The 14690-nt window shown below is 35.9% G+C and overlaps 1 protein-coding gene across 2 annotated transcripts in view; it reads left to right on the forward strand.

Moving 5' to 3' along the window:
• Positions 1 to 14690, forward strand: part of ankrd10b (ankyrin repeat domain 10b) — a 30008-nt gene that overhangs the window by 14509 nt on the left and 809 nt on the right. For both annotated transcript variants that reach the window (XM_084421051.1, XM_084421052.1), the window contains exons 4-5: positions 10873 to 11123; positions 12863 to 12952. In XM_084421051.1, coding sequence (XP_084277177.1) covers positions 10873 to 11123; positions 12863 to 12952 — 341 coding nt within the window. The remainder of the gene's footprint in view (positions 1 to 10872; positions 11124 to 12862; positions 12953 to 14690) is intronic.

Genomic DNA, 14690 nt, shown 5'->3' on the forward strand with positions numbered 1-14690 from the left:
TTCAAAAAAACAGAGGAGAAACATCTTGGAACTAGGGGTTGTTTTTAAGTGTTCAATTTATATTAGTGCATGTTTATTGCCCTATTGGAAATGCTTTTGAGATAATGATGAAATGTGCATTTAGCAGCCACACAAATAGGATTTTTATGATGGCAGTATAAGCAATGTTTCAAAAGTCTTGCAGTGGTAGTGGCACTGAAGCCCCAGGCAACATTAGTTCTGATGACAGCTATAGTGTGTCAGATTTACCCAATTCAAAGCAGAAGGGAAGGTTTTAAATAAAAGGGTTTTATAATATATAGGCCTAGGTAGGAGATTGAAAGGAACGAGGGTTTTGGGTTTTTATTTTAAAAAATCTATTTAAACATTTGCCTTGAATCCTAGACAAAATATAATTCTCCCTCTCATTATTTTTTTAACAAAATTAAAGCTACTTTTTTTTTTAGATTGCTAAATCTGGAAACTTCAACTAACTAGTTTTAAGTTGAGTTAGTTTGCTCCTTCTCATCAATAGTGAGGTCTTGTCTTAACTCACTTGCATTTTTGTTGTCTATTCTGGAATCGTTTACATAATTTTCATTAGATTTGTAAGTTCAAACACATAGGACACAAACGTCAGAATGGTCTTGTTCACCATATTATCAGTGTAATATATGGAAACTTGGAGTTATTCTTAGTACCGACAGAGTAATATGATTTTTTTTTTCTAAATCTACATGATCTAAAAAAAAAATGCAAAACTGGATGTTTTATCTGATTCCTCGCTATCTATTTCTAGCTTTTATGTTAATTGATTTCTTAAAACCCGAATACAGATGATGCTTTACTTTTCTGGAGAAAACATGTCGGCCACCAGTGAGAATATTCTGGATGCTTGAACAGACCACCATATTCCTACCTTAAAAGCTGGCTAAAGAGCACCATTTCATTCTGATCAAATTGTCTGATATTCCTTGAAGATCTCTTGGACTGAAACTGACCCCTAAACAACATAAATGGCGAAGAGAAGACAAAGGAGCTTACAAGAAACAAACATTCATTTATTGCCTTATTGCTGGAACTGTTTCACCAGATCCCAGCAGATTTAAAAAAAAAACAGCAACAAAGTAATTGCTTAACGTCCACTGAAAATTTTCTCTTTTGTCAAATCAAAGAGAGTGAGAATGGATCCCCTCCAAATTCTGCTTGAATCTTAAATGCACTGGAATCAGATTCACAATTATCAACTGCACAAATGTGTATTCTCATCTAAATATGTTTTTCTTTTTCTATTGGACGTCTCCAGTTGTTCATGGCTTACTGAAAAGACATCCACACTTCAACTATTTTTGATGGATTGCCACATTTCATACATCTCCCGTCTCGTCATTGAAATCTTGGTTCTTTCTTCACTCAGATGTCTTCAGTAATTGTGTCTTTATCAAACATGTCTATAAGTTCAGAAGGCCAAGTCCTTTGGAGAAAAAAAGTGCTTTGTCACATTTTCTTTCTTTCTTTTCTCCCTTTCTGTGATACGGAAAGGTTTGCACTCCCTTCTCTTTTAAAGCCTCATGGTTCTCATGTTGGTTTAAATTCACTTTGTTCAGCTTCTTATGTTCTTTACCAGTGACGTACAAGGCTTTCTAGTGTACATTTGGACAATTATCTTTCTTTATTGCCTTGTTTTATTTAAATTCTGCAAAGGAGGTATTTCAGATAAAATGTCCAGTTGAAATTACAGAGTTTGGCTTAATATCCTTATAAATAACTCCATGTAAATTGAACTTATTCTTTTTAAGGCACACTATATTTTTGAGGCTTAAATATGTAAATCTGCTATGCGGATGGCACAAGTCTGATTGGAACATGTACAATTTCTCTTTATCACTTCCTGTCCCTTCTCTAAAGTAAATCATATGGGAAAAACAACACTTCTGGTTAGTCCTAAACCATTTTAAAACATACAGTAGATGTCCTTCTGCCACGACTATTGTCTTTTTTGATTTTATTTTATTTTTTCCCAAAGCCCTCGATCCAAAATTCTGACAGGAGAAAGTGTGGTTCAGGTACTATAATAGTAAAGGAGAGCAGGGTAAAGCACAGGCTTAAATATCAGAGGGTTTGCATTACTAGACCTTAATAGTATTAATAGCATTACTATTTTGTTTTAACCTGTCTGCATCTATTATTCTGAGACTTTGTTCATAGAGAGAAACTGTTTGTATTTACAATGTCGCCTGCAGAATTTAACCTATGATATGATTACCTTATAATAAAACATGTTCTTTTATGAATCATCTGTCACCTTTGTCCTTATGAAAGTGGCATGATGACAAAAGAAATGGAGATTGCATTTTGTTAACTGTTACGGCAAAATTCTAGAGAACATCTACACATCTCAATGTTTTGCAGCTATTGAATTCGAAATGACTTGACTTTTTCAAGTAATCCTAGAAAAGGGGGAGAGCATTCCAAATAGACACTGCTGACTCACTCCAAGTTCCCTCAACGAAACTACACTGTTGTGGCATTAGGAGTGTTCTCACTATCGCTCCCTTCAGTATCAACACACTGGCAAACTGTTGAGGTATTTCATGCGGTGATTGGTTTTACTGATAGGACATTTTGTACCTAGAACTTTCAAAAGACAAAGTTTTTTGTTGTTTCTTTTAGATCTAGTTTTTGTTTTTGACCTGCATGCTTTGCTTAATTGTGCCCTTAAATCAATGCAGTTGATGTTTGTTTATTTCCTCTTTTTTTTTATAGACTAACCATAGGACGTATATAGGACAGGTCTAATCAGTCCCTTAGTCACGTCCAGAGTAAGCATGGTCTGATGCTCAGGAAGATATGTGGTAGGGCTATGGAAGAGAATTTATGAAGTTGAAATAGAGAGTAGCAAAGCATATCAGGAATGAAGAAACAAAATGAATGCTTCTGTTTCATTACTGAAATAAATCTTTAATTCACCAAAGTGAAATTGTAATTTGCCAAAGTGATACAGTTATTCACACTGTATTGAACATTGAAATGACCAGGAAACATGAAATGGCAAACCTGGCAGGTCTAATGTGTATATAAACCTATTTGCCTTTTATGTAAGAAAAACGCAGGTTAAAGGAATTGTTTGCCCCAAAATTTTAATTGTCATCAATTACCCACTCATGCTATTCCAAACCTATTTGACTTTTGTTAATCTTCGAAATGACATTTAATGAAAACTGAATGATTTATATCCCTCCATTGAAAGTTTATTCCACCAACAATTCAAAAGGTCCTAAAGAGATTGGAAAAGCAATCCATATGACTTAGAAGTCTTCTGAAGAGACATGATTGCATTATGCAATGAACCGATTTAATGTGGGCTTCTATTCACATATAAACATTGAACAATGCACATACATAGAGCACATCAAACATGGTAAACCGAAGCTCAACCGAACTTGTTTGATTCATGAGAATAAATCTTGTTGGTTCTTATGCCTCAAGCAAGCACGTTTGAGCTTCTGTTTGCCATACCACTTGATGAACTCTTTGTTTGTTGGTTGAGCGTCAAAGTTTTGGTGTAATGGACTTTCAATGGAGAGACAGAAATCTCTTAGGTTTAATTCAAATTTCTTCATTTTGTGCTTCGAAGATAAATGAAAGGTTTGTAACGATATGAGGGTGTGTAAATTATGACAGAACTTTAATTTCTGGGTGAACAAACCCGTAATGTGCAACTCCTTAGTTTTAATTAAAATTATTAAATATACATGCATTAAAATCAACCGAATCAATAAGCAGTGCAGGGACCAGTAAGTACCATCTCAATAGCATATCATAAAGATAATTCCCTTATTAAAAGTTCAAGTGTGGGTATTTGCAGGTTGGAGTAATGGGTGTGCCGAAAGGTCTTTTCAATTGGTTGCTTAAGCTGTTAGGGTGTGGGGTAAATTTAGGGGTTAGTTTCTGTTGTAGCATTGTTTACCTTTCAGCATGCCCATTACGACCCTGTCTCTAAACGTTAGCCAGCATAAGTAAATCAGTATGTCAAGGTTTTGCTGTTCGTTACCACCGCTTCCGTGTCCAGGTTTTAACATGTCTTGTGTGAAAAGTACCTGGACACATGACCGGTGGCAAAATTGCAAGAAAAGCTTGACGTGCATCTGCAACTATACATTATTTAAGGGTATTCTATTTGTTAAATTATTAAAATTTTCCTTTAAAGGGATACTCTACCGTTTTTTCATATTAAACTATGTTATTCCCTTAACTAAGACGAGTTGATACATACCTCTCTCGTCTCAGTGCGTGCACTAAATCGCTCTGTCTTCGATTTCGGCGCAGTAATATCTTCACTAGAGGGAGCAGGGGCCGGTGAGAGGATTTTTCACAAGTGAAGATATTACTGCGCCGAAGTCGAAGTGCTTCCAAGCACTTGCTATGGTATTCCGCCATACAATATAGTTATCCATTTTACACGCTTAGAAAAGCGCAATGTTTTGTTTTGTGTCACCGTCCTAGGTCGAGTTACACTACGCGAGTAACTGTATTTAAATAGGGAAAACGTGGAGGTGTTTTGTAGCTTCTTTGCTTGGCACATATTGAATGAACTGGGCTAACAAAGTTTCGCCGCAAGACAGAGCGATTTAGTGCACGCACTGAGACAAGAGAGGTATGTATCAACTCGTCTTAGTTAAGGGAATAACATAGTTTAATATGAAAGAACGGTGGAGTATCCCTTTAAACCGGTATAAAATACACTGCCCGGGGGAACAAAGTCGCTCCTTGGATTTAAAAAGCTTAAGAGTTTATGACTGGATCATTATTGCAGAGATTATTATGTTTCTAGCATGTTAAATGTTTGGCAACAGGTCTTCTAACCCTAATTGATGGAGAGTGTAGCTTTTCATTTCTTAAACAACCATATAGGAAGACACTTCATGGCCATATTCCAGGATGACAATGTCAAGATTCACCAGGCTCAAATTGTGAAAGAGGAGTTGGGAGGAACATGAATAATTATTTTCACACATGAATTGGCACCTTTGAGTCCAGACCTTAAATTAATTGAAAGTCTTTGGGATGACAACATTAATTTACATCCAGATTTTTGGTCAAGATCTTGTATCGACAATGCAAGAGTCTAGCACTCTATAAAGTCTACTCTAGCACAACCCAAAGACTTTCAATGAATTTAAGGTCTGAATTTAAGATCACAGCAATAAGGATCCAGTCATAGACTATATGAAATATTTGCCTATTCAAATCCAATCAGCGACTATTTTTTGGCCGGGGCAGTGTATTTCAGTAGGCTATTTTCTCTCATAACCGGTAGTATAACAATCCAATAAGCGAGCCTAATTGTTATGCCAAAATACTCCTTTACCTTTCTCGTCTTCCGAGTGGACATTACTGATTTTTCCCCAACTCCAGATATGCAATAAATAATGTATCATTTTAAAATGTAACATTAACATGACAGTAATTTGAACATGGGCTTTGTAACAACATAAAGCAAAAAATAAATGTGCAAAAAAAAATATTTAATGTAAACTACTAATATTTTTAATGTCGACTTGGCGGCATCATCGTTTTGTCGACAAGTCTTGCACATCTCTACTGAAAATCGTGAAAAATTGTGAAGGTATTTGTGAATCCAATCCAGACATTTAGCAAAACGCCATTTGAGGTACTAAATTGAATGAGAAGGCTACCAGAATACATCTGTGGCAATAAACCATCTTAGTTACATATTTAAGAGGCTAATATAGTGCTATGCATAAGTTTAGACACCCATGCTAAAGTTGATTAAAAAGAGGAATAAAAAAATCATCTTTTGGAAATTGAACTTAATGCCTTAATTAATAAAATTAGGAAAAATCCAACCTTTAAGGACACCAATTTTCTTTGTGAATGAATAATGTATCGTAAATAAATAAATGTTCTTCCTTAAAATACAGGGTGCATAAGTCTGGACACCCCTATGTTAAATTCCCATAGAGGCAGGCAGATTTTTATTTTTAAAGGCCAGTTACTTCATGGATCCAGGATACTATGCATCCTGATAAAGTTCCCTTGGCCTTTGGAATTAAAATAGCCCCACATCATCACATAGCCTTCACCATACCTAGAGATTGGCATGGATTACTTTCCATAAGATCATCTCTCAATGCAAATCAAACCAGCTATTAGGCTAACTGAAATAAAACCATGCCAATCTCTAGGTATGGTGAATGCTATGTGATGATGTGGGGCTATTTTAATTCCAAAGGCCAAGGGAACTTTATCAGGATGCATAGTATCCTGGATCCATGAAGTAACTGGCCTTTAAAAATAAAAATCTGCCTGCCTCTATGGGAATTTAACATAGGGGTGTCCAGACTTATGCACCCTGTATTTTAAGGAAGAACATTTATTTATTTACGATACATTAATTCATTCACAAAGAAAATTGGTGTCCTTAAAGGTTGGATTTTTCCTAATTTTTTTAATTAAGGCATTAAGTTCAATTTCCAAAAGATGATTTTTTTATTCCTCTTTTTAGTCAACTTTAGCATGGGTGTCTAAACTTATGCATAGCACTGTACAAGCAATTTGTGAACTACGACAAAATTATGAGCAATAGGTTAGATTTAGAGTAATCCAATATATTGATTATTATTTAAAACCTCAAGAATGTTTGACATATCTGCGTGTCTATTTATGAATATATGCATGTATCTAAACACAGTCTTCGGACAGTCTTTGTAAATTAGTGTTTGATATTGTCAGAGAGGTTCTATATTGTCGGTTAAAATAGCTGTTAAAGTGATTGTTCACCCAAAAATGAAAATTATGGAATTTACTCAATCCTCAAGTTGCTCCAAACCGGTATTCATTTCGTTCTTCTGCTGAATGCAAAAGAAGGTATTTAGAAGAATGTCGGTAACCAAGCAGTTGATGGACCCCGTTGACTTCCATAGTATGGAGAAAAAATATATACTATGGAAGTCAATGGGGGTCCATCAACTGTTTGGTTACCCATATTCTTCAAAATATCTTCTTTTGTGTTCAGCAGAAGAAAGAAATGAATACCGGTTTAGAACAACTTGAGGGTGAGTAAATGATGGCAGAGTTTTATTTTTGGGTGAACTCTTTAATTCACCTGAATCTGATTAGTAGAGAAAAATGGTTAAGTATTTGCAAGTGCATAGTTTAATGCAACAGCATAACGAGCATAAACAAAACGTTGACAGCAGTTTACAAAAAATTGCCACATATTAGCATGTTCAGTTGCTAATAATTCTTTCATTAACGGTTTCATAAATTGTTGGCATCAAAGTTTCTTGTTTACTGCCACATAATGGGAAATTACCTAACTTGGCCATTTTGAGACTGAATCTTATATTCTGTACACACAGAATGAGAGGGGATTCTGAAAACCATAGTGTAATCAAATTACTGTAAAGTTTGGCCCGAACACTAAACTGTCTCCGTTCAAAAAGGAAAATAAATATACATAACTTATTGTATTAACTGCCACACTTCTAATTACATTTATTTCAATTCCAAATCATAAGAACTCAAGTAGCAGTGAGGAAACTAAATGAAAATCAGTGCAAATGAATAAACCAATGTATTCATGAATCTTTTACATTTACATTAACTGAAATGACCTCTAATTAAAGGTACCAGAAATCTGATCTAACTCTGTCAACATTGTGGACAATATGTATACAAAACACAAAACAGTTTTCAGAAAATATGGCTTTCTAAACTGAACTGGCACTTAGGTTTCGGGATCTAATTCGGGGGACTTTACGCAAGAAAATTACACCCATTTCTTTTCTTTTTTTGTAAAATTATATTATCTGTGATCTACAATAATTGAGTTGTTTGCTGCAGCAATAGCTCAAAAACCTTTCACCACCGTAGCAAGGGTAGACACCTTGCAACCATCAAAGTAAAATGTAGCCTACTATTTCAGATTACATGATACGTTTCTCATTTCTCATTTGTTGAAGTGATGTTTAACAATGGGATTTGTCACATATTGGCAATATGAATGTAAAATATATATAACTATTGAGGTCATGAAAGCAGCAAAAGAAACTAACCCTAAGGAACAAATTAATCTGAGTTGTATTTTATGTTCAAGTCACTCACAGATTTGGGCCAATAAACAGCAGTGGATACATTTGAACTATTAAGCTGTTGTCCACATGATCATTGTGTTTGTGTTGGTAATTATTTCAGATTTCTTGCACCTAAGAGGTTCATTTCCAATTGAGACCTGCCAGGATGGCCACACACCTTCTGAAGTATTTGTTACAAATGTCTTTTTGACATCAGAACTTCCGAGAAGCATTCATATTTTTCTTCAGATTTGGGTAGGAATAATTGGGGAGGGTCTGTTCAATGGAAATTGTTTTATTTTTACTTTATTTGCTGGAAACTGTATTTTATTTTTAGATGTATGATTTGAAAATGTTTTATGTGTTGGAATGAATGTGGGTGTGTGGACTGTGATATAGTTAGATATTCAAAAAAACATGTTCTAATGAATATTATGATGATTGTTTTATAATGAATCCATGAATGAACAAAACTTTATCTTAAAGCCACAAGCAAACCCCTTACTTCATGTATGTAACTCAGTGGTAGCGCATACAGGACATCAGTTAAAATGGATGAAGTGAGTTTAATTGTTACCTAATGATTATTTGCTCAATCTAACATTTAATATTAAATGTATTACAATGCAACAATGCTTAGTTTAAAGTATTTATGAAATGCTTTCTTTTGCACAAATTCCACACAGGTTCAGATTCATGAAAATGATATATAGGGTTTTGGAGACTGCCAGCATTTTCCTTCCTCTTTCCAATCAAATACCAAGGTCTTGGCACCTAAGCATCATGTCCTCCTCACTCACAGTGATTTGCTTGTCCTTCAGACTTTTTGTTCCCCCACAGTACAGTGCTAAAAGATCTTGGACCGTTTTGGAGGCAGACCAACAGTACACATTTTCAGACTCTTCCTAATCAAACACAATTCAGCTCATAAGCTTGTTGGTAGAGACTTAAAACAGAGATGCCCTTCATTTGAATATGCCTAGCCTAATTCCGTACTATACAGTTGGGAAATAACCGTACATAAGTAGTATCTCTGAATTCATAATTTTCATAAAACGGTAAGTGTAAAGCACCCAGATTACTTACTACCAAGGTTCTGAAGTGCACATCTGATGGACACTTTAATGTCCCATGAGGCCACGAGATAGGTGTTGTGAATGGAAGTGAAGCAACGTAACTGGTGCTGTAGGTCACAAGAACTGTGCAGATGTATTATGTCCGGACTTCATTTATCCAATTTTTTCCTAAACTTGGAGGCTCCTCCCAAGTCGCTCCTGAAATGGATGGTAAGGGAGATATCCAAAATGTGTTCTGTTTGTGTACCTATAGGAAAAGGGTTGGAAAACATTGATTTAGGTTTTGCTTTTCTGCAATAGATTCAGTAAAATGTTCTTAATGGGTCCTTAATGCAATGTGGAATGATGTCTTGTAGGTATAAATTGCTCTTATCCCCAGTCAATTTAAATGTAGTTGGTAACAAATCTTGCGTCTAGTCCTAGCTTCGATGTTACATGTAATATGAATAAAGAGTGCAGCAAAAGCTGGCAGTCACTCAAACCCCATACAGATGCACACATTTGCTTATAAGAGAGAACAACACACAAATTAGTGACATTAAACAAATTATTGGTGTCTGATATAAATTGGTTTGGATTGTCTGAGGCTAGTCTGTGTTCTGCGCTACCAAGAGTGACATTTCTGTATTCTCACTGCATTCAGGATAGAAGTGTTAACTGGAGCCACAGGGGTAAGTGTGAACACTGTTATTTTGCCCTTGATTTTGTTCATTCATGTATTCTGGTTCTTCACTGCAATAGAAAATGACTGTGTTGATGCCAAATGCACACTCTCAATCCTTTCTTGTTGTCATGTCTAATTTTAAATGGGATTGCATCTCACATTACCCTTTTAATGCTTTACGGTATCAGCGTTCACCATTTCATCAAATCTTCCTCTTGATGAAGCCTGGATGCTTTTCTCTTTAACTTGCTGTGTCTTCGAGTGTTAAAAGAAGAATTTCCTGACCAGGTCTTATTCCCCTTGTCGCTTCCAAGCTGTCCTTTTTCAGCCATGCAAATGAAGATTCAACCACCATTAAAATCTCTTTAAGGGACAAGTCTGTCTCTCTCTTTTTTTTTATCAGAAGATGGATTGCCATGATATTTTTATTCAGCTTTCCAGGCCACTTATTACAGATTCAAGAAGACTTGTTCTGACTTTGTACGTCTACATTTCTATCTACAGTTATTGTCATCTTAATTGCAACTTCTTTACTATGTTTATTAATAGCATTAATAAACAATAGCATTATTTCCTTTTCACTACTTTTAAATGAATCATCTGTCCAGTTCATCTCTTGCATTGAAGAGAATTCTTGGAAAAATTAATTTAGCAGTGCCAAACTCCCCTTGCCAGTCAATCTTGTGGAAATAATCTCTCCACTTGTGCAAATTTGCCATTGACAGATATTTACCATTGACTGGTGTAATTGAATTATGGTTATTTGTATATATATATATATTTCATGTTCTTGTCTACTTGTGTATGCTTCAATGGTTTTTCATTTTCTATTGCAGTTGAGAAGTCACAACATTATAAATGTCTTTAAATTATATACATTTTCAAAGATGTCAATTTTATAACTTTTTTTTACCCTGATTAAAGAACATATATGTCAGAAATAAAATAGGATAGGAAATGCAGAAAGGGACAGTGTGTGTGTGTGTGTATGAGTGGTTTACAAACATTTGCCATAGTGCAGCAGTGTTAACACGCTAATTTTATCATTGCGCAGCATGAGGAACGCTAGTGGACTGACCGCAGCTGACCTAGCCCATGCCCAGGGCTTTCAGGAGTGTGCCCAGCTGCTTTCCAATGCCCAGAACCAGCAGCTCAGTCAGCTTAACGGGTTCTCAACCAATGGCTCTGTGTGCTTTGGGGACCGCAAGCTAAGCCAAGAGCGGAGCACCCTTAATGGGGTTCCCAGCCGAAAGAGGTCTCTTGATTGCATGGTGTCCAATCACATTAAAAAGGCCAGAACAGATGGTAAGTATTGACTGAATATTTCAAAGATTAAAAATTCAAGCGAATTTACCATTCAAGTGCAAGGAGATGCTAGACTGGGTAAACCCAGCCCAATCTGCCAGCGATTTGATTTCGGCTGGAAACCTGTACATTCTTCTATCCTGCTTCTGTTACAAATTTGCGGAGACCAATCACAAACTGGCTTATCCACCTGGCGCGCTATTGGCGGGTTTAATCCAATCCAATTCCTTTTAACCTCTCGACGATGCTCAATGGCTTCTTTAGTTTAGCAAACAAATCGCTCGAGTGGGTGTAAATATCACTCGCTTTCATGTTTTTTCGTTTTTTTTTGCACAACCTGCAAAAAAACGCTCGATGCCATTGCTGCAAACCAACACGTTTGTTGACACGTTTCCTACCTGGAGTTTTCGCTGCAAAGTACGTCACCCAGATCGTTGGTCTGATTGGTTGAAGGACTATCCAATTGCGTACAGAGTCATTTCAACTATGCCCGTTGATCACGCCTCTTGTGCAGTAGACAATACAGAGCAGACTCCCCAGACTAATGTTCAATCTTAAAAGATTGAGCTTGGTCTGGTGATAGCCAGACTAAGGAGATGCAATACAAAACTCAATTTGGTATTTAGAGAACTTAATCACAAAATTGACAGAATTCTCTTTTGTTTCTCCTTACACTTGAGCAGACAAATACACACAAAATGACTAAATACCCATTGTGTCTCATATCCTCATTAACAGTTGACTATGGCAAGGTTTTTTTTTTTTTTTTTTTATCAGTTTCAAGCTACGTCAATATGCGGTTTAAAATCCTATTCAAATTGCATTTCTCGAAATACGTTTCAGTCCGACTGCTCTGATTGGATTTCATGTGGTTTATGTGACTTTCTCACGCCGCATAAAACTTAACCGTCAGACGTTGTTATAGGAAAAATGCTGACGAAACAAGGTTGTGTTGTGCCGGATGAGCAGAATGACAATATAACTGAGACATATTTTGAAACCGGCAGAGATGACAGCGCGGAAAAAAGCAGTGCATACCAGCCTCCTCCGGATCTACCATGGCCTCAGATGATGCATAGTCCAGCGTAGCGGCTACACATTTCCATGTTGTAAAATTTAAATAAGACATCATCTCTTTTGCAAACCCCTCCATGTTGCGGTTGTTGTTTTTGGCATATATGCCTACCAACGCAACATCATTGCCATAGAAACCAATGCAGATATTTTGAAAAACAAAAGCCACAAATCGGATCTGAACAGTTGCGATACACAGTGTGGACATCAATAATTTTAGATCAGATTTCAATCGGATACACATAATTTGGACTGACGGTCTGAACTTATCCCAAGTTTTAAGTAAGTGTAAACCGTTGAGAAAGAAATCAGGTTTGTATCATCATTATATTAAGTGCATTAGATATTAAAGGCTGCTGTCTGTATCATTATCATTAGCTTTAACAAGGATTAATCAGTTCACTTGTCTTTAATGTTTGAACTTTATATTAGTTAGGCTCGGTTTTGATATTGTATTGAAATTGGAATCGAGAATTGTCATAAGCTTATTAGAATACAAGGTTACATGGATCGAAAACAATAACTACTTTTTTGACAGGGCAGGTAAAAACACAATCGAGTCTGTACAATAAAATTCTTCTCGTGAAACCCTGCATTTGGTCCTAAAGCAAAATCATTGGGACTGTCATCACCACATGTTAATACCTCAACATGTGTCATTGCAGATCTCGGCTATCAGCCAATAAACGGATCCAGCGGAAAGGACCAGATGGAGAGCATGCACATGGAGTTTGGCCCACCACTGAGTACCACAGGTGGGAACCGACTCTTAAATGGATCCTTGCCTTTGGCGTCCAATGGCTACATGAGTCCAGAGCAAGACAGGGGGGTCCACATGGAGAGCTCATCCTCAAGTGGACCTTCAATCCACAAAGAGTTGGAGGTCTTCACCGTGACCTCCATGCAGATACCATGTCGTTGCACTAATTCCTATGCCTATTTGTAGGGGCATTTGCCTTGCGTCATTTAAACTCTTTTGGTGATGTGTGTCTGGGAGGGAAAATAATTTAATTTGGCACACATCACATGTATAAAACATTTGATCATAAGTTACTCGCACCACCCCGTCCTTTTAACTTTTGGTGGTATGCACTTTGTTTTAAACTAAAATGGAGAAATAATTTAGCTGAGTAGGAGCAAATTGAGTTTTGTTTTGCACAATGACTTCCTTGAATGACATTTTAATTTTGATTCCAAAGCGTTCCAAGAACAATTAAAATATTCCGATATTTTAAAGTAGTTTAATTTTGTTATGAGGCTTTTTTTTATGCCCTGAAATCGATACTTGGAAAGTTTGTCAATGTTATTTTCTCTTCAGTCTTAGTACGATATTGATTGACAGCTTTTGCTGTGAATTTTTATTTTCCCTGCCAAGTTCCTGCCCTTGAGTTTTGGTTCAGGCTGTTGGGTAATACTTTTGATATGAGTGGCCCATATTATTTTCCTGTAAAGTAGCAAGAAAAAAAAAAACGAATTCCTGGTGAATGCATTTTTTTCCATGTTTGAAACATGAAATATTGTGCATTTTATTTTCAATCTATTTTTTATTTTCATTTCTTGAACTTTTAATTATCTTGTTATGCCAAAGCATATCTTTTCATGAATGTATAGAGAACATCCATGGACCTTCGCTGTGCAGCTTTCATGCGTGTGTTCTTGTTTGGAAGTTAAGGTGCTATTCAGTCACTTCTTAAACCTTAGACTATTTTACTATATTAGATTGTTGTTCTCTTTCTTTCTGTTGCTGTTATTGCAAAATCTGTCGAAGAGGGTCTTTCTCGTTAGATTTATTCAGTCTCAAGTGTTTATCAGTCAGGTTACTGTACGAGGCTTTTTTTTTTTTTCAGCTAATGTTTTGCATAGAATTTCAGTGTAGAAAATATTTGCTAAACTGATTTCGTATGATAGTAGCTATTAATTGAGAAAAAGTTGGTTATTTGATTACATTGTACTTTATATAAATTCATATAAAAATTGTCATATTTCACACAGAACAAATGGCAGAAATGTAGAACTGCATTATAGACTAACGCATGATTTCCTACTGAAACTATTCTGAATTACAAAGGGACGTCTGACTGTAAGTGCTCATTTCAACATGAGATTGAGATGGAAAATATTGTTCATGTGTGGATGCCTAAGATTGATGCAAATGTAATTTCTATATTCATTAAATGTTCTGTCATTTAACAATCATCATTGACTCTTGGGTTTGTACTTATGAATTGTTTATTAGAACTTATTAAAATAGAAGCCACGTGCATGGTCATTTGATACCCTTTTTCGTAAATTATAATCCAGTGGTTTGCACTTTCCAACTTTGCTGCTTCCACATTTAACATAAATGAGATTAAGATTCAATCCCTGTTATTTAATATTGAATAAATATTCATTCGGCAAAATGTTTAAGGTTGCAGTGACTTGATGCAGGACTTTAATCTCGGGTTCAAATGTTCAGATGTAATCATGTTATGTAAACCAAACTGGATGTGA

Source organism: Rutilus rutilus (assembly GCF_951802725.1).
Source record: "Rutilus rutilus genome assembly, chromosome: 10".
In the NCBI taxonomy this organism is placed as follows: Eukaryota; Metazoa; Chordata; class Actinopteri; order Cypriniformes; family Leuciscidae; genus Rutilus; species Rutilus rutilus.